The sequence below is a fragment of the Bactrocera tryoni genome, chromosome 2 (assembly GCF_016617805.1).
Source record: "Bactrocera tryoni isolate S06 chromosome 2, CSIRO_BtryS06_freeze2, whole genome shotgun sequence".
In the NCBI taxonomy this organism is placed as follows: domain Eukaryota; kingdom Metazoa; phylum Arthropoda; class Insecta; order Diptera; family Tephritidae; genus Bactrocera; species Bactrocera tryoni.
In genome coordinates, this window is record NC_052500.1 from 47,988,042 (window position 1) to 48,013,646 (window position 25,605).

Below are 25,605 nucleotides of genomic sequence, written 5' to 3' on the forward strand. Positions count from 1 at the left end.
ATCATCGATTTATCGCATTTTGACCGAGCATTTGGGCTTACGAAAGGTGTGTGCACGGTTTGTTCCGCACAAATTGACTGACGACCAAAAATTGCTAGGATCCAACATTCGAAAGACGATTATTTGACCAAAAATCACATTTTAACCATTAACTACTCCTCGTATTTACCTGATATGGCACCGACAGACTTCTTCCTTTTCGGAAAAATGCATTTGCCCATGAAAGGAAAGCGTTATGCAGACGTAGAGGCCCTTCAAAAGGCTTGCACCGGCATACTGGCGGCCATACCGGCCAACGAGCTAAACCACTCTTTCGACATGCTTTTGGACCGTGCAAAAAGCTGTATTGAAGCAGAAGGAGACAATTTTGAATAAAATAAATTGATTTTGTCGAAAAAACATTTGTTCTGTTTTTGTTAACGGTCAAAGTCGTTTAATTGTCAATAAAACTTCGGCTTACTTGGTGTTAGGAAGTTCCAATAAATTTGAGTGACCACAAAGGCTTTATCGTAAATACAGCACATCAGTGTAGGACCCACCTTTTTTGATTTATAACACAAATCAAAACTAATCTCCACTTTAATAATTATTCCCATTTTAATTAATTAGCTTAAAGATTTTGAGCTTTTCAATAATGAAAAAAAAAAAGATTTTGATTGATCTGAAGTTGAATTCCATTAACTTCAATTCAACTGAGTGCAGAGGTTATTTCATATAATTATCCAAATTTTCTATGCAACATACATTCTATGTATAAAATACATATACAGATATTTCGTTAATGTGGCTTCTCATTTTTTGTAAACAATATTTTGAAACTAAATTGCGAATCTTTAAAAATATTGAATTAAATAACATATTTTACATTACATTTAAACTTATCACATTATATCACTTATAGGTAGATTGATACATTTATATATAGATTATAATTTACGACACAGCACAAGTTCAGTGGCACCATTTAATGTCCAGTATGATTTAAAAACACACAGTTGATTTTTTAACAATAATTAAACTAATCGTATATGTAGACTAAAATATTTAAAAATATTTTCTATAACTTAGATACACCCTATCCAGAAAGTATCGGGAATCCTTCATTTAAATTTCTCGTTTTTACAACTGTTCTTAATTATGATGAAAAATATTAGCGCGATCTGTCAACCAGTGTGCTTAAAGCACCTGTTTATGTCAGCCGAGCTCAGCTCTCGCGTCGAATTTGTTTTGATGTCTTCAATTAACTCAAAACGGTTTCCCCGGAGCGGTTCTTTGAGTTGCAAGAACAGCTAGAAGTCACATGGAGCTAAATCAGGTCAATGTGGTGCTTGCTCAATGATATTTGTTGAGTGTTTGGCCATAATTTAACACAAATACACTAACAAACTTTGTAAAATTCGACTAACACTACTGAGGTCGACTGACATAAACAGCTGCTGTAACCACACTGGTGGACAGATCACACTAATTTTTGGCATCATAATTAAGGACAGTTGTACCAATGTAGAAAAAAAAATTTACTTGTCTTCCATATAAGCGGGAGATGAGAGGGGCAAATGTAGAATACCCGATACGTTCTTGACAGCGTGTAAATCAATAATCAATTTTGCCACAGTCTAGGTGTATAAAATAAATAATAATATAAGGCACTATAATGACAATAATGAAAAACATACATATGTATGTACATATGTAAGTAAGTACGTCAACAAACTCCATCTCCAAATTTCTGCAAGTTCTATTCACTCTACTTCCGGATTTATTCTCAGATTTTTGAGAGATTTAGGTCGGATCTGTTAAATTCCTCTCTTGCTTACTAACTTTTGAAATTTACTTGAAAATTATTTACAACCGCATATATACTATCTGTGTAGACATACTTATAAAGGATTGTCAGACTCTTCCTTTCGCCACTTTTCCAACAAATCAGTCATATTTCGTTTCGCTGGCAGTGCTTCGATCTGTTTGAAAATTCCGAAAGGACGCAAGCTATATATAAGATAATCCAACACGTACATATAGGATGGTTGCACATAGTGAAAAGATATTGCATAATCTGAACAACAGTTGACACCCTAGAAATATTGTCAAGCAGCAATTACGTTATTATTTCACATCATATATGGTATGTTGGCTATATGGAACTCACATCTTCTGTTTTGTAAAATATATAACGCCAGTACCACGCCGATTTATTTTTTGGTATAATGTGTCCTTGTGGACCCGACGGAAAGAACCGACCACGTTTGTACTCATCACGTGAGTCACCAGCCACCACGCCAACATTCTGCAAGCAACTGCCCATTTCTTTATCCTCAGCACCACCGGAACGCTTGCGACAGATTTTCTCATTTGTATAGGCTTCCTCCATGAAGCGTTTAACAGCCTCTTTGCTCAATACATAACCGGCCCCACCGGACATGTAGCCCTGCAAGGAAGTAAGGGAAATTTAACAAGGAACACACATTTCCATTTTTAATGCACTTACTTGTCTCACAAATTTCTTGAATTTGCAACCGAAATAGATGGGAGATTTGCTGTCGAAAGGATATAAGAAGGCGCGTAAATTCTCCACAATGACATAACTAAAAATTTTAAATATTCAACCAAAAAAAATTAATAATAATCGAATAAGGAACCGACGGAAAAAATCTTACGTGTCATCGTCAGCCTTCAGGAACCAATCAGCTTCGTCAAAGTGATGGTCGTAGATGTACTTCATTGCCTCCCTCGTTTTGTGCCACAAATTCCCACGCCCCTCCTTGACCGGCAATTTCACGCTACCCAGTTCCTTGTCACTCTCCGAGCTCATGAATAGTATGCGATTGCAGCGCGCGCCCCATGTATTTTTGACATGGACGGCCTTTTTGGCATGATTGGCGGGACTAGTTAGCACCCAGCAAAGCACACGCGTTTCATTGTACAGCTGCGCCGCTAGCGTATTATTATCTGTGGTAGCAGTGACAGAACGTGCCAGCAGATCATCTGCTCCGGCCGGCAGTAGAGATATTGTATGACCTTCATACTCATCTTCTCTCGCTGAAAAGACACCACTGGGCAAGCTCAGTCGAAATGCGCAATTGTTGTTGCGCAGTTGCTGAGAGAATGAGAAGCCAATTATGAGTCCGGCGAACAGCATCAATAACGGGCGAATGTGATTCGAAATATTTCGACGCAGCATTTTGATTTTGGTTTGAATTGTAGAGAAATATGCGAAATGCGGCTCATCACCACGGATTTATTTATTTAGAGTTTGTAAGTAGCGAAATTCTGAAAAAAATAATACAAAATATTTTTGAATTAAGTACATACATCATATTTCGTAGTGCTAACTGGTTTTTTGTGAACATTTTGGCAATAAATAATATCTGACAAAATTTTATGTTTATATCTAAGTTGTTTTCAACGCTGAATGAATGGGAAAATTCCTGAATCCTGCAGGATTTAGTAACTGCTACAGTTGTCACTACTGTGACAGGGACTGGCTAAATACCTCTTGTAGTTGGGAGGTATCCAGCTAAGGTCTGACTTTATACGTAGGTTGCCTTTTATATTTCGGGATTCGAGGACATAAACAAATTTTAATCATCGAAAATAGCTTTATTGCTTTTAAAAATATTTTCCATGAGTTTGAACTTGTTGGAGAGCAATTTTGTCACTCCTGTTGAGGTATCTCCAAAACATGCATTCTGAACGAATCAACTGTCGTTTTAGGCGTTGAAAAACGTTTGACCTCTTGCTAAATCTTTTTCGTATGGGAATAAAAAATCGATGTTTTGAGTGCTTAAAAATGCGGTTGTTCCGGTCGATGTATGAAAGCTAGCATCATCGTCATGGTGAAGGGTGATCCGTTTTCGGCGGTTGTTTTTCCTGATTTCTTGAAAGACGGTTGTCACAAAGAAATAATTGTATACCACTCTTGGCTTGGAAGTGCTGCGCGAACAACCTTTGTTGGATTCGGCTCATCTTGGAACACCCATCCACACAGTCGACATATGTAACATTAAATGTATGCTAGTCCTACTAATGCCTTAACTTCAGGATAGGTCACAATTCGATCTTGCAATATCAATTTGCGTATAGCATCACTAGTTTTCGGAACAGCAATTGATTTTGGACGACCTTCCCGAAATTCGCCCTGAAATGATCTACGACCTTGATTGAATTCATCTTAACATCAATAACCACTGGTCCTTGATGGCTGTTCATCATCAAAAATTGAATTAAGTTCATCTATGCACTCTTGATGAGTTAACCCACCTCGAAATGTCTAAAAAATAAACGCGCGAAAATGTTTAATTCCATTTTTTTGGTCGAGAAGAATATTTGAAGTTACTGTAAACAACACAAATGGTTTCGGAACGTCAAAATGTTCTGAGTATGCATACGAGTATTAAATCTGGCTGTCCGAGGTTTCATTTACCTGGCACCTCAGCTAACAACATTAAAACTAACAATTAGGAAGTGATTACATACATATGTGAATAACAAATTTTATACGTTCAGTTGTCAATCAGTGAGATATGGAGAGAGTTTTAGCTTAGTTAAATTATATTGCCGGTTAATGTATGAGATATCCTAAAGATATATTGTGAATAAAATGGACGAAATCTGTCCAATAATAAACATAGTTCTAATATTCTTAATATACGAATTTCAAACTTCGAATTAAATTTGTATAGTATTTATAAGTCAGTATGTACGATGTCTTAGCACAATTAAGTGAATGTATAATATTGGATATACTACAGCTTAATTCCGAACATGTGTATGTAATATTTAAATGAAATTAAGTACATACATACATAGAATCGAATTGTTCTGGTGTTTTGAGGAAATGAAATTCAAGTGGACTAAGCGTGTTCTTAACTAAATCAAATATGTACTTAAATTTTAGCAGAAATAGAATTATTAAAATTAAGATACCTAAATAAATTTTGAAAACAAATCAAGAAAAAACGTTAATTTCGGTTATACCGAACATATAATACCCTTCAAATATACATATAAAAGATTCCTTACAAGATATTTGATCGGTCAGATAGTATGGCAGTCATAAGTATGTCATTGTGATGACTCGATCTGAATAATTTCTTCGAAGCTGGTACCGTTACTTTTGAAAATATTCCATGCTAAATTTGACGAAAATATATCGTCAAATGAAAAAGTTTTCCATAAAAGACCTTTATTCCGATTGTTCAGTCTGTATGGTTATAGTGATCCGATCTGAACAATTTCTACGGATATAGCATCATTGCTTTAGACAATAACCCCTGCTAAAGTTTTTTTGAAAATATTTCCTCACATGAGTTCATTATTACGCACTTGATTCCGATCGTTCAGTTTGTATAGCAGCTGTATAGTAGTGATCCGACAAATGGGAAACTTGTTGGGGAGAACAGGACGAGTGCAGCGAATTTCAAACCGATATTTGCAAAATTAGAGGACTAGTTCGCGTATACACGGACAGACAAACATGGCTAATTCGACTTAGCTCGTCACTCAGATCATTTGTATATGGTATATGTATATTTTACAGGGTCTCTGACGTATCTTATTTGGTGTTACAAACATAGTGGCAAACGTGATGTACCCCGTTCAGGATCCAGCATAGAAGAATCACTCCTTGAGAGTCTTTGATTAAAAAGTTACCGCGAAAATTCAGCTTATAACTTAAATTAATAGAGTTTAGTTAAAAATTGAAGTTAAGTTGAGTTATTTCAGAACGCTAAGAGTAATTAAAGAATAACGCATTTGTATAGTCAACCCCTTGAGACGTGTTTGGCTAAGAAAAAAAGAAACCTATTATACACTAGGCAGAAAAAGTCTGCGTACATGCTTATATCTTATTTTCTTTTGTTAAAAAATAACTTGTATATATTATATTTCAAAGGATAAAAAAATTTAATGCATTATTGCTAGTCTATTGCATAATCTCATACCGTTTAAGGCAATAAAAAACCTGGAAACATTGTTTTATCGATAAATTTACAAAAAATACTCATTTGGCAGCTCAGAAAAAGTCTGCGTACAGTTAGTAAAACGGGAATTACCCGCGTAATAACAAAGTGTAAAAGTAGCGGTAAGTTATAGTTTTAATTTTTTTTGTAAGAGAAGCAATTTTAAAAGATTTTTGTTTATTTCACTTCGAAATTAAATTCAGTATACACCCAAAGACAAGGAAATAAGCTCATCTGAAAGAGAAATAATTGTTAAACTTCATGAAGAAGGAAAATCATACCGTGAAATCGATCGGATTGTTGGAAGAACACATTCTTCCATACAAAAGAGGTGATAAAAATTACATATGTATGTAGATACCGGCATTTTTGTATCTAGGCAGCGTTCCGGGCGGCCAAAAATATTAACCGAGCGTGAAATAAGAAAAATTAAAGAAAATTTTACAAAGGTCCTCTGCACTGACACAATTCGTAAAATTTTAAAGAGAGCAGGGTATCATGGTCGCGTTGCACGCAAGAAACCGTTCATATCGCTAGTTAATAGGCAAAAGTGTATTGCTTTCGCAAAAGAGCACCTGAGCAAGCCCCGGGAGTTTTGGCAGAGTGTTATTTTTTCCGACGAGAGCAAATTTTGCGTCTTTGGAATCAAAGGGCGTAAGATTGTATGGCGAAAAACGGGCACGGCACTTGATAAGGAAAACTTGATGCCAACTGTGAAGCATGGTGGTGGCGGAGCAATGATATGGGGATGCATGGCTGGTAATGGTGTAGGCCGAATGGAATTTATAGAATCCACTATGGACAGATATGCTTACCTCGATATTTTAAAAATAAATTTGAAGCAAAGCGCAGAAGAATTGGGTCTAGGAAGTGACTACTATACGTATTTCCAACACGATAACGACCCGAAGCATACCGCAGACGTAGTTAAGCTTTGGCGACTCTATAACGTGCCCAAGCAGCTTCGCACGCCACCACAATCGCCAGATTTGAATCCCATAGAGCACTTGTGGGATTCACTGGAACGAAAAATCAGCCAACGCACAATTACCTCAAAAGCTATGCTCAAGGATGTACTGCACGAGGAATGGGCTAAAATCTCATCGACAGAAACCTCAAAGCTTGTCGACTCAATGCCAAAACGCCTGGCAGAAGTTTTAAAACGTTTCCTATTAAATTTTAAGAGCAACTCCGAAACAGAATATCTTTAGTCGACTTACATACATATGTATGTACCTTGTACGCAGACTTTTTCCAATAGATTTTCTAGTCGCCTGTACGTTGTTTTTGTTATTATTGTTATTGTTGAAAAATTATTCACTTTTGCTTTCATAAAATTACACTTTTAATATCCGTTATTGAAAACAAAATGAACTTAATTTTATAAAAAGTACTTAAAATCCTTTTTTTCATTGAGTTACTTTGGTTGGTACCATGTACGCAGACGCTACTGAAATTAGCTGAAATGCTTTACGGCAAAAATTACAATGATTGGATTCTGAAAAAGACGATGATACGAAAAGTTGGAGCAGACTCTGTACTCAATTGAAACAAGAAAACTATTTTGTTATTTTAACAATACCAACTAATATACCTGGAGGTCACTTACTGAGGAACAATTTAGGAAAATTTAGTTGTAAGTTGCTTTCAAAGATCTTATATGTAGATTAGAGTGATTCAAAAAAATTTTTTTTTTTCGTTTCGTACTCAGAAAAATAGTTTCCTAGACACCTCTAAGAAAGCCTCTCCAAACATAAGTTTTTAATTGTAATGGGAAGGCCCTCCTACATACAGTTTTCAATTTTTTCTTATTATCAGATAGAAAAATTTATATCTGGCTTCCAACTACTTGAAAAAATATTTTGTTCCTTAGATTTTGTAGGAAATTGAATGCTCTACAAAAAAGGTCCATTATGATTTTTTCGTAAACCCAACCGTTTAAAAGATACTAACGGTTGAAGTTTGATTATTTTTGGGAACATTTTTTATTTCTTATGAATTTTATAACTCAAACGCTACATAATGGACCATTTTTTTAAATATCGCACAACCAATCCCATAGTATTCAATATTGAATGATGTACAATTATGTATGTACATATGCCGGTAGTAGCGCTCGGCATTGTTGACATACCAATCAACACATGCACATGCAACAAGTGCTGCTGTTCGGTTGCTGCGAGCCAAGACTTTGCTTAGGCTGGTTATTCGTTTAGTGAGTCATGCGGTCACGTTGACGCAATAACATCAGCAAAACAAAAACAGCAAATAAAACACAGATGCTGAGAGACACTAATGACAAAAATACCAAACTCCACGATCATCAACAAAAAACCCACAACAACAACTATGTTTATGTATACAATACATAAATACATATGTATATACATAAATATGTGTGTATATGCAACCAACCTGTATATTCCTACACGATATACAGTGGTGAGAAAAGACATGGCCTGAAAGGTCTTGAACTATTTCCCTCCTAAACTTATTTACATAAATGGATAACTGGTCACAGTCTAAAAAACTTTTCTGAATATTAGGTTGTCAAATATCCCCCCTCCGCTTTTGTGATCTTTATTCAATGCTTTATAAAAAGAGTTACAGTGATCGGATTTAGTTCAAATATGCGCCGTTTCGTTCGATATGTTTCCATCTAAACGGCAACTTCATAATACCCCCCTCGTGGAAGCCCCCCTCTTTATTTGCGAAGAGCTCGGATAGTCACTTTTCACAAGCCTCTTTTGAGTTTAACTTACACCAACAAGGGCGTTCGCCATGAACAGGAACAGGTGGTAATCACTTGGCGCTACATCCGTTCTATACGGCGGATGCGATAAAACCTCCCATTCGAGCTCCCTTAGCTTCTGACGAGTCATCAACGAAGTGTGTGGCCTGGCGTTGTCCTGGTGGCCACCTTTCCTGATGGCCAATTCTGGACGCTTCTGGTCAATCGCCTGCTTCAAGCGGTCCAGTTGTTCGCAGTATATGGTAGAATTAGGTGTCTGGCCATATGGGATCAGCTTATAGTGGATGATTCCCTTCCAATCCCACCAAACACACAGCAAACTTTCCCGGCCGTCAATCCCGGCTTGGTCACTGTTTGTGACGATTAACCGGCCTTCGACCACGACCGCTTTCGCTTGATATTGTCGCATGTGATCCATTTTTCGTCGCTAATCACCATCTGCTTCAAAAATTGGGCGGTTCTGTTTCAGCAGCACATCGCAGGCGTTGATTTTTTGTGTAACCAGCCTTCTGCAGATGGTTTGAAATGGTTTGGTGACTAAATCCCATCTTCTGGGCGATATCACGAGATGTCACATGTCGGTATAACTCAATGTTTTCCATGATTTGATCGGTATTCGTCGTCACATGTCTTCCGCCGGCTGGCTTATCCATGGTGTCGTTTTCACCCGCTCTGAATCGTCGGAACCATTCCTCCGCAGTTCGAAGTGATAGAGTACCATCCACCAAAACACCATTAATCTCACGGAATGTTTCTCTAGCGGATTTGCCTTTAAAGAGGGAAAACTTTAAAGTAGCACGAATTTCTGCGTTAGTGAAATCCATGTTTACACGGCTATAACTGTTGAACGCAATATCCAAACTAATCATAGTATCTAACCTAAATAATAGCGCCGTTTTGTAGGTTATGTCAAGACCTTTCAAAGATGTATAGTCAGGTAGGTTCTGGAATTCACTTCCGAGTGAATATCAAACAAAATTCGTTTTCAATCCGGCATTTGGTGTTCTGTGTTTCACTTTCACAATTTCAATTCCACACTTTTTCTAAAATGAATTCCGAGTGAATACGCATGTTCTGGAAAACGAATTCACAAGAAAAAATTCGGTTAGCATTCACATCAGTTTCAATTAGCGGATTTGGTATATAAAAGAAATCTAAGTAATTAAAAATTAAAAATATTGTAGTTTTAACACGTACTTTAACAACTTTTAAAGAGGCAAACACAAGAATGCAACCCAAGAAGCAATCCTTCTTCAATTTATGGAGAAGCACAGCAATATCGCCCGAGGATTTGTCAAAGGCGACAAAATAAAAGTAGACGCGCTATGGAGAGATTTAGTGGCAGATTTAAATAAAAATGGTCCCCCCAAAAAGATGTATCTGGCTGGAAAAAGGTTAACAAACAAATAAAACTTATCAAAGTAATTTAAATTGTAAATATTTTTACAGGTTTGGATGGACTAGAAGGCCTTTATCAGAAAGAAAGTGGCGCATAATACTTCCGAGTCCAGAGCAACCGGGGGAGGACCGTTCAATAAGCATGTCCTTACTCCGACAGAAGACGCGATTGCCCAACTATGCGGCATATATACAGTGGTAGAAGGCGTGCCTAATACGCAGAGCTTTGGTGTTCCATCAGAGAGGAAAGACTCAGCTTCTGACACTCCCGATGATGAAGAGCCTCTTCACTCCACTAGCAATGTCGCCGCTGCGGGGCGGTCTCGTAGGCGGGAACCCGCTGTAGCTGACTGCATGACAAACATCAGCGAACAGACAAACGCCATGAAAGCTGTAGTGGATGGGTTGAAAGAAATTTTGGAGGAAACCAAAAACAAAAACACAAATTTATTTACACTTTGCGAGGCTGTTAAAGAACTTACTGTGACCTTAAAAGAAGGAAACATTGAAAGTATGCGTCATCATTACCAGATGGAAAAGTTACGGCAAGAAGACAATGAGCTAAAGCTGAAAGAAATTGAAATTGCCGAGTTTAAAGTGTTTGCGGAACAAAATTACTGTAACAAACAGCCGTAGAAAGAATATACGAGTATAGATATGTACATAAACAAGTTTTTGTTTGCTTTGAATTCATTTTATTTTAGTTTTTGAATTTTTGGAATAAATAAACGCTTATTTTAACGCATAAATTTATATGCCTGTACATTTATTGTTTTTATTTATGTTTTTTTAACTTTGTGAGTGAAGGCGATTCGCGATTTCTTCTCTAATGATTGCAGCTTCACTGTCATGTATGGCATCGTTTACTATTTCAAAACTCGCAAGTTCATTTTCTTCGGGAACAAGATCTGCAACAACTAATTCTTGCACTTTGTAATGTTTGCAAACATTATGCAAAGCGCAGTAAACATTCGTTATTTGCGCCACCTTTTGTGGCTGGTATTGAAGACACCGAGCTAAGCACCTAAACCGGCTTTTTAAAACGCCAATTGTTCTCTCTACAACATTGCGTGCCGAAGAATGCCTTTGATTAAATATGTAGTGAGGTGTCCCAATTTCGGGATCTCTGAATGGAGTGAACAAATAAGGTTGAAGAGCATACCCAGCATCACCCAAAAGCCAAGAGCCACGTATGCCATTTTCGTAGCAGGATTGAAAATATGAACTAGCACTACTTACACTCCAAATAAGGGCATCATGACTCGAGCCAGGTCGGCGAGCATCAACTGCCTTTATTGTCATATTATAATCACAAATCTATAAAAAAAAATAACCAAAATATAAGAAATAATTAAATAATAAATATGTACACAGTGCGTACATAGAAATAATTAAGTATGTATGTACTTACAGTCATGGCATTGATGCTAAAAAATCCCTTTCTGTTGTAAAATAGGTTGGGGTCCTTATGCGGCTTTGTAATTCGTATGTGGGTACCGTCGATGCAACCAATAACACCGGGAATACCAAATTTTTGATGGAAATGTATTTTTGATTGATTCTGCTCTTCTGTTGTCATAATTAAGTTGATCCACCTTGGGCAAATATATTATTCCAAAATGTTCAACACACGTTTTACGACTTTTGCAACTGTGCTCCGACCCATTGCTATGCAAACACCCTTTCCCACTGCCTTTTGGAAGCCACCTTCCGCCAAAAACCTCAGTGTGGCTGCCAGTTGTAGTTGCGCAGGAATTGATGAGCCCTTTATATGTGGAGCAACAACGTTCAACAATTCAAGAAACGCATCCTTGTTGACGCGATAGTTCGACACGAAACTATTAAATTTTTTATTAACAAAGCACTTTACAAATAGTAACTACATACTTACACTTGTTCAGGCACATCCAATGGGTTGCAATGGTCCCGTAGTATCCTCCTACTGTAAACTTCTTCTGTATTCCTTTCATTTTCACGTAAAATAACCGCCAATATTGCTAATGCACTCATTTTTCTTAAAATATTGTTATTTGTTTTGGGTAAATTGACAGCTATCAGCTGTTAAGTTCATTTTTGCGGTGAATCAAAAACGAGTTCTAAAATGAACAAAGAGTTCGGATCTCAGAACACCAAATCCAAATTCACTCGGATTGAGGTTTATTTTCAAATTCACTTTCACTCGGATTCCAGAACCTGCCTGAGTATTGCCAGATATGAGCTCTGTAGCACTTTATACTTGTACATAGCCGTGAAATTCAAAAGACAAAAAGGCGGAAGGGAGATATTAGACGCTGTGTCTTAAGAAAAAAGATGTGACAATTTTGTGGACGTAATGGAAGCCATGGCTGTCTCACTGTCTGTATAAAACGTTCGCAGTTTCTAAGATATCGATCTGAAATTTTGGCACTTTCTCCCCAAGAAGCTGCTTATACATATGTCAGAGCCGCAGAAATCGGACAACTATAGCACATAGCTGTTTCTTCTTGTTTTTTTTTATTATTATCAAAAAATAAGCATTTTATGCAGTGGTTTGAATATGGTTTAGTAATAATCGTTAGTACTTAATTATACCACATATCTGCAGAACTAAAAATGCCTTAGTTTTGCTCATTACTGTATGTTCATTTGTTTATATTTACAGAGTCGCAATGAGCAAGCAAATAACAGCATCACTGTTGAATGAATAATTTTATTTGCCATTATATATGATTTTAATGCTGCCGTTGGCGTTGTCAGCGCGTTAAGCCCATTGTGGTAAAGTAAAAAGGAAGCGAGTGGAAAAATTGCTCAAAGTCTAAGAAATAAGCAAACGCTGCGTCGCGCAACCAACGAATTCACGCTAACTTGTTGCCAAAAATACTGTGCGCACGCGCCACTCCACTGTCACTACAAAGCGAATATTTATTGAGTATGTACATACTTATTTACATAATGTATTTTAAGCCAGTGAGTGTGTGTGTGTTAAATGTTTGTAATTACTTGCTGACTGTTTGACTTGCGCGACGCTTGACAGACAGGGTCGTTACTTAGCGGCGCGCCTCATTGCGACTGCGCACTCAACGCCGACCGACCGCTTTGGTCCTCATCACTTCATTACAATTTGGTGAAAAATGAGTAAAAGAGTTATTTTGGTATTTTGTGGTGTTATTTTAGTTGATTTTCGGTACATTCCGCAATTATATGTGATTAAACGTTTGCTCAAATCGACATACTCGCAAATATGTATATACATAGGTACATATGTATGTATTTATGACAATTAGGGGCATAACACTTAAGTGCGAATGTTTGAAATTGAGTGAGTGTGTCGATGTGTATGCACTCGTATGTTCAAGGTCAAATCGGAAGTATTATCAGTTAGCTTATTTTAGGTATGTACATATGTAATTTTAATTTTTATACTTTATTTTTTTTCAAACTTTATTAATTAGTAAGTCGTACCCCTAATGGCAAATCAGAAACTGTTTGCCGACTAAGAGTCTTATGCTATGTGAGGAGTGAGCGTGTGTGTGCTGAATTCGCGATTTGTGAGTACGCGCGTCGCGTTGAATTACCGTCAAACGAGTGACTGATGATGCGAGATGCAGCACTGTGGGACCATTCGGAAAAAATTGCGATTAATATTCAACTAATAAAACAAAAGTGAAGTGTAGAAATTTAACAAATTGAAGAAACTTTCTTTAGAGATAAGAAACTATTCATTTTCAATAAGCTAACAGTCTACTTATTTATTTATTTATTGACAAATTTATATACTATATATACCAAAGTGGTGCCGCCTAGTTATTAAAACAAAAATATAAATTATAACGAAATATTCCAAAATGCATGGGTATCTAAAAATAATATATATAGTAATACTAATAATTGCAAAAAAGCGAAAGTGACACATCTGAAACGATTAACGAAGTCGTGAGCACCGTATATGCATATACATATGTATGTATGTATGTATAAATAGTCACACTCGTAAAAAGTATTTTGCTTTAAATATGAAATAAATACATTAAGATAGTCACGATCAGGTCAATATTTTATTTTTCTTAACTTTTTTATTGCTTGAAGAAGCTTAAATGTTTATTTTTCATATTCGACACAAGAACCCCATAAGTCGAAATACACACAATATAATATAAATGCGAAGTTTGAAGTTTGAAATCGATTGCATACATTTGATGTCAAGTTAGCCTATACATACTTATGTATGTACATACATATGTACAGGATTTTTCCGGTAATACGAATAGGACTGAGTACCTCTGCTTAAACGAACGCTGCATTTTTGGCATGCATCACCTACAGAAACATGTCGCGCGAAAATGTTTGTCTTGACTCTCCAGGTGCTCGGAGACAAATGACCAGCCGCTCGTTCGTTAGCTAGGAACATCCTCTACTGAATCCTGTCGATGCGCGCATGACGCGGCGGAAGAAAATCAGTCCTTTTGCTTTGCGGACAAACCCTGTATGTACCAAACTAAAAATATACATTCATATTTCACCGGATAAAAAAATTATTACTTCGAATGTGCGAATTGGGTCGAATCGACTTGAAATGGAGTCTCCTTAAGTTGAACTTAAATAAGATTGTCTTTTGGGTATATCCATATTCGTGCGCTTATTTATGTACAATGTGTATTGTATTATTAACATGCTTGCCCATCTGAAGCCGTAACTATTCCATTCTTTCTGCCAATCAATCTAAAAAGAACTGCGTCAGTTTGGCCGCCAAGAATTCATCTAGTAAATTTTTGATACCCTGTTCTCATGTGAACCGTATTCGATCGAAATAAACGGCAGTCAGAAGAGTCAATGTCTCTAAGGCGGGTGTGGCAAAACTTCCCAGTCGCTATTTTCAAAATAGTTTTTAAGAGGTCTTGCAACTTGAGATCGAACGTTTTCATGATAGAAAATTATTACCTTGTGTCTAGTCGCAATTTCAAGGCGTTGTCTCTAGTGCTCAACATTAATAGATCACTTGGTTGAAGCTTATAATAAATGATCGCATGAAATACAGAGCATTACTTGGTGGTCATGGATGTTCAGCTTAGCGGTTAATTTGGCTGGTTGTCCAGGTTGATTTGATTGATGACTTCTTTTTATAGCTTTCAGACAGCATTTCTGGAAAAGTCGTTTAACGTTTCTTGTTTTCAATTCATACGGTATCCAATTTCCTTGTTTTCGAATGTATACGGCTGCTTTTAAACATTTTGAAATGGTTGATTTAGTGACTCCCACAGGCTTTGCGAGCTCATGTTGTGTCTTCATTGAGTTGTGCTTCAAACTTTTCATCTCGAAACTATTTTGGCCGTCAAGGACTCGCTACGACTTTCAAATTCACCACTCTCGTTCGCTCAGCTATGGCATTTTCAACATTAACCTTTCACCAAAAGAGATGATTTTCGGCTTTTCGGAGAGCCGGAAAGTCTACCATGAATTTGTTCCTCCTGGACAAACCGACAACGCCAAGTTTTACGTGGAAGTCTCCAAGAGACTCAAACGAAGGGTCAATCGGGGATCCAAGCAGCATGCACGTCGGCTCTCAAGACTATTCCGGAGAATGTCTTCCCTGACGCCTATAATGCTTGGCAGCGCTATATCGACGCTGAAGGAGCCTATTTTGAAAGTTTTTAAAGAATTTTAACGATTGGTTCAATAACTTTTTTTAAATCGACTCAGTCCTCTTACTTTCCGGACAAACCCTGTATATTGTATTATTATGCTAACATTTAATCGAGATACCATTTAAAGCCATTACAAGCAACAATTCATTTATTTAAACTATTGTCATTATAACCCTTATATTCTATCAGGCAGAATGAGCTCTATTGTTGCTATTTAGATTTACTCAAGATCCTCTATTTTTAATAAAGTTAAGACGGCCATGAACAATAAGCAATGAACGTAATGTAGTGAATTGTTTGAGAAAAAAGAATGAGAACTCCGGGCCCGGGAGTCCCCAAAATCCTCCGCTCTCTCTCCTTCACTGAGTATAAGTAACTCGACCTTTTAATTGTTAGTAAAATTTTGAGCAAATAAGTCTATTCTTCCGAATAAGTTTAGTCCAAATTGTGTTTTTCTGTGTGATAATTTTCGACCCCCTGATTACTTTGTAACTCCACTTATTTCTATTATCGAAAAGTATTCCATATTTATACATATATACATACATATATCGTTCCGCTCTTCTGTCTTATAAATAATTTTTATCAAAATAATTAGGTGTCAGAATACTGAAGTCCGTTTCCGTTTAATTGAAATTTAATCAAATTAAAGAAATATTCAACGTAAATTAATAATCACTAAGATTACTAAGAGCTTGATAACCGCAATTTAATTGAAAATTAAATTTCGTAGAAAAAGTATGGTTATACGAGTATATGTACATATGTATACATGTATGCAATATACTATTGAATTTGGGCTGTGCATCAGTGAAATCAATCGAGTCAGCCTGGTGGACGGCATATTAAGAAACGGTTCTCAAGCGTGGAAAGACAAAAAATCGGCTGGCAAGGTTATGGCATCCGTCTTGCAATGCTTCGAAATTTCTGTATATCTCAAGTTTTAATAGACCTTTTTATCAACAGTTCAGTTATGCCGCAATTTTTTAATGCCAGATCTTTTGCAATTTTAAATTGCCTGTCAAGATACCCCCTCCAATAGTAAGCAGGTATGAAAAAAATGTTATAGCTACCAATAGATGTATTTAATCACCCAATTGATTACTTAAGAACGAACAGCTCTGTCCACGTTATGAAAACTTGTCTACAGATGTCGCCTTTTACTTTGGCATCGTTTTGTTTATTGCCGTTTACGCCAACTTAAGGTTTGAATATTGGATACTGCGATGGTAGCGCAATCTATCGGTCAAACATTCCAAAATTAGCAATTGATTACAAATGAAAAATTAATTTAAAAAAACATTTCCCAGTGGACCAAATTGTGATTCTAAACCATTCTTGAATCTCCTTGAACACACGCAAAAAATTTCATCAAAATCGGTCCAGCCGTTTAGGAGCAGTTCAATTACAAACACACGGTCAGATCATTTATATATATAAAGATATTAAATGGAGTCTCAGACATTTCGTTCTGAGTTTTACAAACTTCATGACAAATTTATACTCTCTCCAGGTATAAAAAATTTTTGGTTGGTTGACCTATGAGAGAAAGAGATATACGGATAAAGTTTAACAATGGTATTTCAGCAAAAAAAAGTAAAACAAGGTATAACTGACCGGATCTTTATAATTTCAACTTTTACGGTGACAGAGATTTATATTTAAGTTTTTCACGCATACGATTCCCGTGATAAATAATAAGACTAATTAAATGTTAGTTGGAGTTAATCAATAGTAGGGAATTTCTCGGCATATTATGCTTAACCGATAACTGTTAATTAGTTACGGTATTTCATTAGGTCGATTAATACCAGTAGGAAATTTCCTTCCGGAATCTCACTTCTAAGATCGAAGAAAATAGTGCCTGCGGGCTATAAGAGTGTTATCCGGGCTCTAGGCAAGCCAAAGCAATAATTTCTGAATTTCGCACAGGCCATATGAGAACCAACGAGGAGGAACCCAGCGACAGAGAGATTTAGTGTGAAACGGTTTACATTTTACCACACCTTTACTTCGACACAATTTTCAATAAATTTGTTTCCATTAAAAACTGGATCTTCCATTATTAGTTAAGTTTATAAAAAAAAAAAAAAAACAAGAAAAAAAGTTATCTTCGAAACTTGCAACAACCAGGAAAGGTCGGAGATCGTATAAAGTATGAATACTTTTTTATGTGAAAAGAATATTATCCAAAGCAAAGGTACAATCTCCGAACAAATACATATAATCTTATGATCAAAATTCAGATAAAGGTATTTTTAATTAAAAATGCACCTTAAAGCGTATTATATCAGTATGAATAATAATATCAATTTCTTTGTACATAATTAATTTTATTATCTTTAAATATTTATTTTTTGTGTGTTTAATTTGCCATGAGTAGCTGTTTAAAGTCCTTGTCTGCGAAGACGCTCAAATATGCCACACATGTATACTCAGTGATAAGATTAAAAGTGGCATTGCGGTGAGCGCGTAATTTCAGATTAATGCCAAGCTTCGACTCGAAACTTGTTTAACTTAACAATGGACAATGGGATGCGCTTATCACTTACCGATCTTTTAATTAAGAAATTATTTATTACGTTGCTCTGAAGATGTGGTTCTGACGTTGCTCCCAAACACACACACACATACACTAACATATACATATGAGGCTTGTGCATACAATAAGCACAGTATAGTTATGTATGCGTATTTTTTGTTAACACTGTATATGATGACTATAAATGTGAATTACTGTTTTTGGGTATTTTTGTTCTATTTTTTATTGCTTATTTGCGTTTCAAGGCGACGTTATGAATGATTTTCCAATTGACTGGGTTCAATAGTTTTTGTGCATTGGAATAACCCTTGACATAATTTATTAATTTTTGTTTGTTTGTTTGTTGTTGTTACTGAAGTTGCTTATTTAGTAAGCAATTTTTTCTAAAATCTGTTTTGATGCGCGTACTATTTATGATGCCGGTTGCTGCAAACATTTTAACTGCAATTCTTATTTATTTACCTTTAAACATATTTCTGCATACATATCAACACATTTTATATAAACATCTGCGATATGTATCTGGTAATTAACTTAGAAACTCTTTGCAAATTAATATTCAAACAAATTTCTTATGCACTAAACAAATATGTACATATTTACATATGTACATATTTACATATGTACATATGTACATTAGTATGTAGTAAATAGCATGGTAATTGTTGATTCTCCACCGAACCCGTTAGATTTCACGTTCTTTATGGCTTCAGCGCGCTGACCGATGCAATATTTACATAATTCTTTCACTTTTCACTCTGCACTTAGCCCAGAAGCACATACGAGTGTGTGTATTTTATTTAAATATTTAACTGTGTTTTGTTATTTGTCAATAAATGCAAGAAATACTGCTTCGGAGCAAACACAAAAATCACCACAACCGTTTAGCTGTCCGACGACAAATTCAAACACACCGTCAATCGTCAACGTTCCCCGTCGACTGGCGTCTGAGCGCGCCAGCCACACTCGGCGAGTCACAAGCGAAGGTAAACTGCCGCGAGTGGCCGGCGTCGGCGTAGTGTCTTCTTCATGCAGTCGCTGGCGTCGCCGACGTCAATATTCGTGCGCGGCATATCGTTTTTAGGCGCTCATACGGCAGTATGATATGTATGCGAGCGTAAACAGGTGTGTTTGTGTACATATGTTTGCAGTGGTATACTCATACATTTATTTAAAAAAACAGATTTTTATTTACACACGTATGTACATATGTATGTATGCAGCTACTATATAAAAATAAATACATTTGTATTGGTTTTGTTATTGTTATTGCCGGCTGTTTTTTGTCGTTTGCTGGCATGTTTGTTGTTTAGCCATAAGCATGCTTGGAATTTAAAAATCAACACCAATTTGAAAATAGCTAAAATCGTCGCTTTGAGAGACAAAACCACTGAATAAAACATCGATTCCTTACTGTGGTATTCCCGACATTTTTACGCTTACAAATACATGCATAACAAACTTACTAGCCTACATGCGGATATACATACATAAGTACATATGTACGTAAATATGTATATATTTTTGTATGCATATTTCAAACGCCTAAAAACATTTGAACATTTGATATACATACATTTTATCGGTTACGCTGAATTGAGTTACTAACTTTGCTGCGCTCGCATAAATTAATTAAATTTAATGACACTCATTAAATGTTTATGTTTTTCAGCAACATGCATGTATACATCTGCATATCCATATAAGTATGCATATAAATATATGTATGTACATACATATGTATATACTAACTAATAGGATTGTTATTTTAAGCGCAGTAGTTCTTTTCGCATCTAAATCGCATTCTTGTGTGTTGTTTTGAGGTATATTATACTCTTATAATATGTATGTAGTTTTGTTCACCTAACGGTCGGATTATATATGTATATAAGGTTGTCAAATATCTCCCTTCCGCAACTTCATAATACCCCCTCGTAGAATCCTCTCTCCATATTTGCGAAGAACTCGGACAGCCACTATTCACAAGCCTCTTTTGAGTCCAACTTTACACCAACAAGGACATGAACAGGAAAAGGTGGTAATCACTTGGCGCTATGTCCGAGCTATATGGTGGATGCGATAAAACCTCCCATCCGAGCTTCCGTAGCTTCTGACGAGTCATTAACCAAGTGTGTGGTCTGGCATTGTCCTGGTGGAACACTACACCCTTCTGTTGGCCAATTCTGGACGCTTCTTGTCCATCGCTTGCTTCAAGCGGCCCAGTTGTTCGCGGTAGATGACAGATTTAAGCGTCTGGCCATATGGAAGCAGCTCATAGTGGATGATTCCATTCCAATCCCATCATCTGAAGGTTTTTTTGCGTCAAATCATACGGCACCCAAACATCAAGCTTTTTTGTGCAACCAGCCTTCTGCAGATGGTTTAAAATGCTTTGGTGACTAACTCCCATCTTCTGGGCGATGTCACGAGACGCTACATGCAGGTCTAACTCGATGTTTTCCATGATTTGATCGGTATTCGTCGTCACAGGTCTTCCGCCGGCTGGCTTATCCATGGTGTCGTTTTCACCCACTCTGAATTGTCGGAACCATTGCTCCGCAGTTCGAAGTGATAGATTACCATCCCCCAAAGCACCATTAATCTCACGGAACGTTTCTCTAGCGGATTTGCCTTTAACGAAGGAAAACTTTAAAATAGCGCGATTTCGGCGTTAGTGAACTCCATGTTTACACGTCTATAACTGTTGAAGGCAATATCCAAACTAATAATGCTAAATAATGCATAGCCTAGTTTTGTAGGTTATGTCAAGACCTTTCAAAAATGTATAGTATTGCCAGATATGAGCTCTGTAGCGCTTTATACTTGTACATAGCCGCGAAATTCAAAAGACAAAAATGCGGATGACAATTATGAAATATATATATACATATATATAAATGATTAGGGTGATGAAAGGAGTTGAAATCCGAGTGAATGTGTGTTTGTCCGTCCGACTGTACAAGCGATAACTTGAGTAAAAGTTAAGATATCTTGATAAAACATGGTACATGTGACAAAAAAAACGTGGCCCGCCACATAATAGGCTTAATTTACATAACTCCTAAGCCACTACTGCTACAAGATTCAAATTCACCTACATCATATATTATATAGGATTTTTCAATAGGGTTCTACAAAAGTAGACCGATAAGGACAGCAAATAACACCATATTTTTTACCGTTCTTTTGACATTTCTCTTCAATAAGGTTTGAAATTTCATCATGAAAAGATATACTATACGATCCAACAACAAGTCGGAATTATTAAAATTTACTATCGAAATTCGGAGTCAGCGCCCTTAACTCTGGGATATCAACGAAATTCTTTATTTCATACTCCATGAGTCACTATTGCTTCACGAAAAAATTAAGGTTTGGTGCGGTTATTGGCCGGCGGCGTCAATGGGCCGTACTTCTTTCGTTACGATCAAGACCGGCACGTAACTGTGATTGGGAATCACTGCCGCTCAATGATAACCGAATATTTTTGATCCAAATTGGATGATATCGACTTGGACGGTATGTGGTTCCAACAGAACGGCGTCACAAGCCACACAGCGAACATCACAATCGATTTATTGAAAACCAAGTTTGGTGAACGAAATGGCTCAGACAATTGGCCGCCTCGGTCTTGCGATTTGACGACGTTAGACTATTTCCTGCGGGGCTACGTCAAGCCAACGGCGATTGATGAACTTCATATGAATATATGAAAAAAAATTCGAAAATTGGGTTCAGGGTCTGGACTTCTGCATGCGTGCCCGTGCAAAAGAAATCGAGTTCCATATATAATGGCATATATTGTATTTTCACAGGAATAAAGAATTTATTTCATATCCAAACCAAACTTTTGTGCACTCTTATTGAAAACCCCTATATTATAAGAACTCCTACCGACGGTGTAAAAATGGGTGAATAAGGTGAAATGGATGATAATCCCACTCACTCACCATGAAACGGTACGGTTAAAAACTAATAAATGTGGGATAAATCAATAACTAAATACGCCAAAGACATTACCCTGAGTTGGTATGGAAGGGCTTTAAAGGCGCCGGGGTCAAAGATGGACAATAATGGTGCCACCGCCGATATATGGCATACCAATGACATTCCTATGTTACAGTGTGAAGAAAGGCAAAATCGGACCACAACCACGCCTACTTCCCATATAACAAAATTTTAAATTCAACTTAATTCTTTTACTTTCCTGTATACAAATCAAGAAGCAATTAAAATAACGAGATGCATAAAATATAACTAACAAGCCTTATGTACCTGAGGGTACATTTAACCGATGAAAGTTGCAAGTCGGTCATACCCGAACTTAGCCCTTCCATATATTTTTTTTAATAAGTTAATAAAAATAAGAAAAAAACACTAAATTTGTATATTGAGTTGCCAAGAGCAAACAGCAAACATGAGATCCTACAAAATAAGAGTTGAGTCGAGTTAGCCATGTCTGTATGTCTGTGTATAACCGAAGTAGTCCTCCAGTTTTTGAGATATCTTTCTGAAAAGTTTCTCCTACAGAAGCTGCTAATATATCGGAATCAAAGATATCGAACCACTTTTGCATATATCTGCTATACAAACAGAACGATCAGAATTTCAAGTTCTTGTAAGAAATCCATTAAACTTTGGTGCAAGCGAAGTTAACGTCAACGATCTAAAAAACATGTTCGGAGATTGTAGTGATACTGCGAATATTAATCTATGCAAAGTTTCGTGAAAATAGCTTGCAAAATAAGAAAGTTTTCACACAGAAACTTGATTTGGTTTTTGATCCGTTTTTATAAGAATAGTGGCATAATGATTTGTGCGATCTTGACAATTTCTGCGGAGTTTGTAACATTGTCTTGAACAACAATCCACGCCATTTTTCGTGGAGATACCTTGTGAAATAAAAAAAAATTAAACAAGGACCTAGATGATCGATCAGTTTGTATGGTAGTTATATCTTACAGTGGTCCGATATCGGAAATATCTCGTGTCATCAAACAAACAGTCGTCCCACTCGCGACTTGGCTCTCATGTCACTGTTGACAGTCATAGCTTTGAAGTCGTAGATAATTTCGTCTATCTTGTAACCAGTAAAAACACCATCGACAATGTCAGCAGCGCAGAATAACTCTTGCCAACAGGTGCTACTTCGGACAGAGTAGGCAATTGAGAAGTAAAGTCCTCTCTCGTCGAACAAAAACCAAACTCTATAAGTCACTCATTATTCCCGTCCTGCTATATGGTGCAGAGACATGGACGATGACAACAACTGATGAGTCGATGTTACGAGTTTTCGAGAAAAAGGTTCTGTGAAGGATTTATTGTCCTTTGTAAAGAAGAAGTTCCGATATCGGCTTGTCAAATATATTATTGAAATTCGAAAAGAAATTTATCCTGTCTTGATCCTTGCAAGTTGCGAAAGTATAAAAAGTCTGGTTACTTCGACATGAAGATATTCCCCCGGCCAAAACTTGTTAAAAAACGTGATATTGGTACCAACATATTATTAAAATAGATACATAAATGCAGGTAATAGACGAAGAAATTGTAAATAATTTGAATTTTGACAAAATGGGGCTGATAATTTTTGGCGTCAATATTTATTCGCTTTACAATTTCCTCAGATAAATGTATAGCTATTTAGTGCTTTAAATGATTGCACAATCAATTTTACTCTTCAACCACAACCGAAGTATGTTAACCTTTTGTGAATGGGTCTAATACGAAGGCTGCTAAATATAATCTGGCCTAGGGCAACACTAAGTGTTGCCAGGTGCAATCTGACATTTCCATTGGAAAGTTTGACATTTTTTAGCATAACATCACTCAGAACGTTTTGTCATTTAATCGTGAATTGTTTTATTTACAGGGAATTAACTCGTGAACATTTTCGTGCGATCATTTTTCACAACTTTCGACGTGGATTATCACAACAAGAGTGCTAATGAACTAAAATCTTTGTATGGCTATGAAGCACCATCCTATAGCACTGTGAAAAACTGGTACAACGAATTCAATCGTGGCCGACGATCGCTCAAAGACGAATTCCGTGTAGGTCGTCCAAAAACAGCCGTTGTGCCAGAAAACATCGATGCCGTACGTGAATTGATAATGCAAGACCGTCATGTAACAAACCTTCAAATAGAGGCATGCCTATGCATTTCTCCCAACGGCATACATTCGATATTGCATGAACACCTGGCCGTAAAAAAGGTTTGTTCTCTTTGGATCCCGCACAATTGGACAATCGCTCAAAAAAAGGGGCTCGTGTGGATTGGTGTAAAGAAATGCTGAAAAAATACGATCGCGGTGCTTCAAAAGACGTTTATAAGATCGTCACAGGTGACGAATCATGGATCTATGCGTATGAGCCCGCAGCAGAACAGCAATCGACAAAAAAAAAAATAAAAAAAGAAATATAAAAAAAAATAAAATAAAATAAAAAAAAACATTTTCGTTAATAAATAAGCCTATTTACATTATTAGGCCAGAAATATATATAGCAATCTACGTAATGATAAATTAATTTGAAAAGAGGTTTCCTACTCACTGAACAACATGAAATATGGTAATGGTATATAACTGTCGTTTAAGCTCTCTCACCGAATACAAATATACATATGTTTCATGTTTCCTTTTAATTTGGTAGGAAATACTTTATAATATTTATATGTGTCAAAATGGGCAGAATAATGGGGAGAATTTATTTCCTTTTCTTTTAACTTCATCTGTCCGTGGAAGGGATATCTGGTGGAAAAATTGAGGTACGTTGTTGAAATTCAATACACGTTGTTGTTGTTATAACCTCTGAAGAGGTTGGGATTGCAAATGTTATGGAGTTTTTTGTAAAAAAATCCGTGACAAGAGCCGACAAGGTAAAACACAGCATTAATCGTTTGGCCAAGTGGGACGAATTTTTGACATGCTATTTATGAGATTGTAAAAATATTTGGACTTATATTTTGTTATGCCAGGAGGGTTAGCTCCCACAATTCACTACAGTCTATTGAGGTTAATTTTTGGCAAAATTTTTTTTTTAAATCGCTCAAAAGTGCTCATTGTGGTACAAATGTTTGGACTCGGGTTGGGCGACCACTCGACCAGTTTGATTTCTCTACCCTAAAACCACGATTTGGTTATTTTTGCGGTATGTTTCGGATCGTTATCCTATCTCCTTGCCCACGTTCGAGGCCGATTATATCCAGACTTGGTAGATATGAGTCTTCCAAAATATCAATATAATCTGTGGCACGCATTGTACCATAGATCTGCCAAAGTACACCCACCTCATTTCGAGAAGACATTTCCAAGCCATCAGTGATCATCCACTTC

The 25,605-nt window shown here is 36.6% G+C and overlaps 1 protein-coding gene across 4 annotated transcripts; it reads right to left on the reverse strand.

The window, feature by feature from the left end:
* Nucleotides 1–803: 803 nt before the first annotated feature.
* On the reverse strand, nucleotides 804–19,195 carry LOC120769468 (glycoprotein-N-acetylgalactosamine 3-beta-galactosyltransferase 1-like). Of its 4 annotated transcripts, XM_040096486.1 has the most exons (7): nucleotides 18,909–19,195; nucleotides 18,284–18,714; nucleotides 2,658–3,270; nucleotides 2,489–2,585; nucleotides 2,150–2,428; nucleotides 1,850–2,075; nucleotides 804–1,793 (listed from the first exon to the last, which is right to left on the reverse strand). In XM_040096486.1, exons 3-6 carry the CDS (start codon nucleotides 3,179–3,181, stop codon nucleotides 1,881–1,883), a joined length of 1,095 nt encoding a protein of 364 aa, XP_039952420.1. In that variant the 5' UTR covers nucleotides 3,182–3,270; nucleotides 18,284–18,714; nucleotides 18,909–19,195; the 3' UTR covers nucleotides 804–1,793; nucleotides 1,850–1,880. The 4 variants fall into 4 exon arrangements, with proteins under 4 accessions (XP_039952420.1, XP_039952419.1, XP_039952418.1 ...); XM_040096485.1 differs by having other exon boundaries at nucleotides 804–2,075; nucleotides 18,284–18,699; nucleotides 18,956–19,195; XM_040096484.1 differs by having other exon boundaries at nucleotides 804–2,075; nucleotides 18,284–18,699.
* Between the last annotated feature and the right edge of the window lie 6,410 nt (nucleotides 19,196–25,605).

Coding starts and splice junctions, on each gene's coding strand:
- LOC120769468 (XM_040096485.1), bottom strand. CDS start 3,181: ATGCTGCGTCGAAATATTTCGAATCACATTCGCCCGTTATTGATGCTG. Junction 2,586..2,657: donor CTGAAGGCTGACGATGACAC/GTAAGATTTTTT, acceptor TAAAATTTTTAG/TTATGTCATTGTGGAGAATT. Junction 2,429..2,488: donor TCAAGAAATTTGTGAGACAA/GTAAGTGCATTA, acceptor ACTTCCTTGCAG/GGCTACATGTCCGGTGGGGC.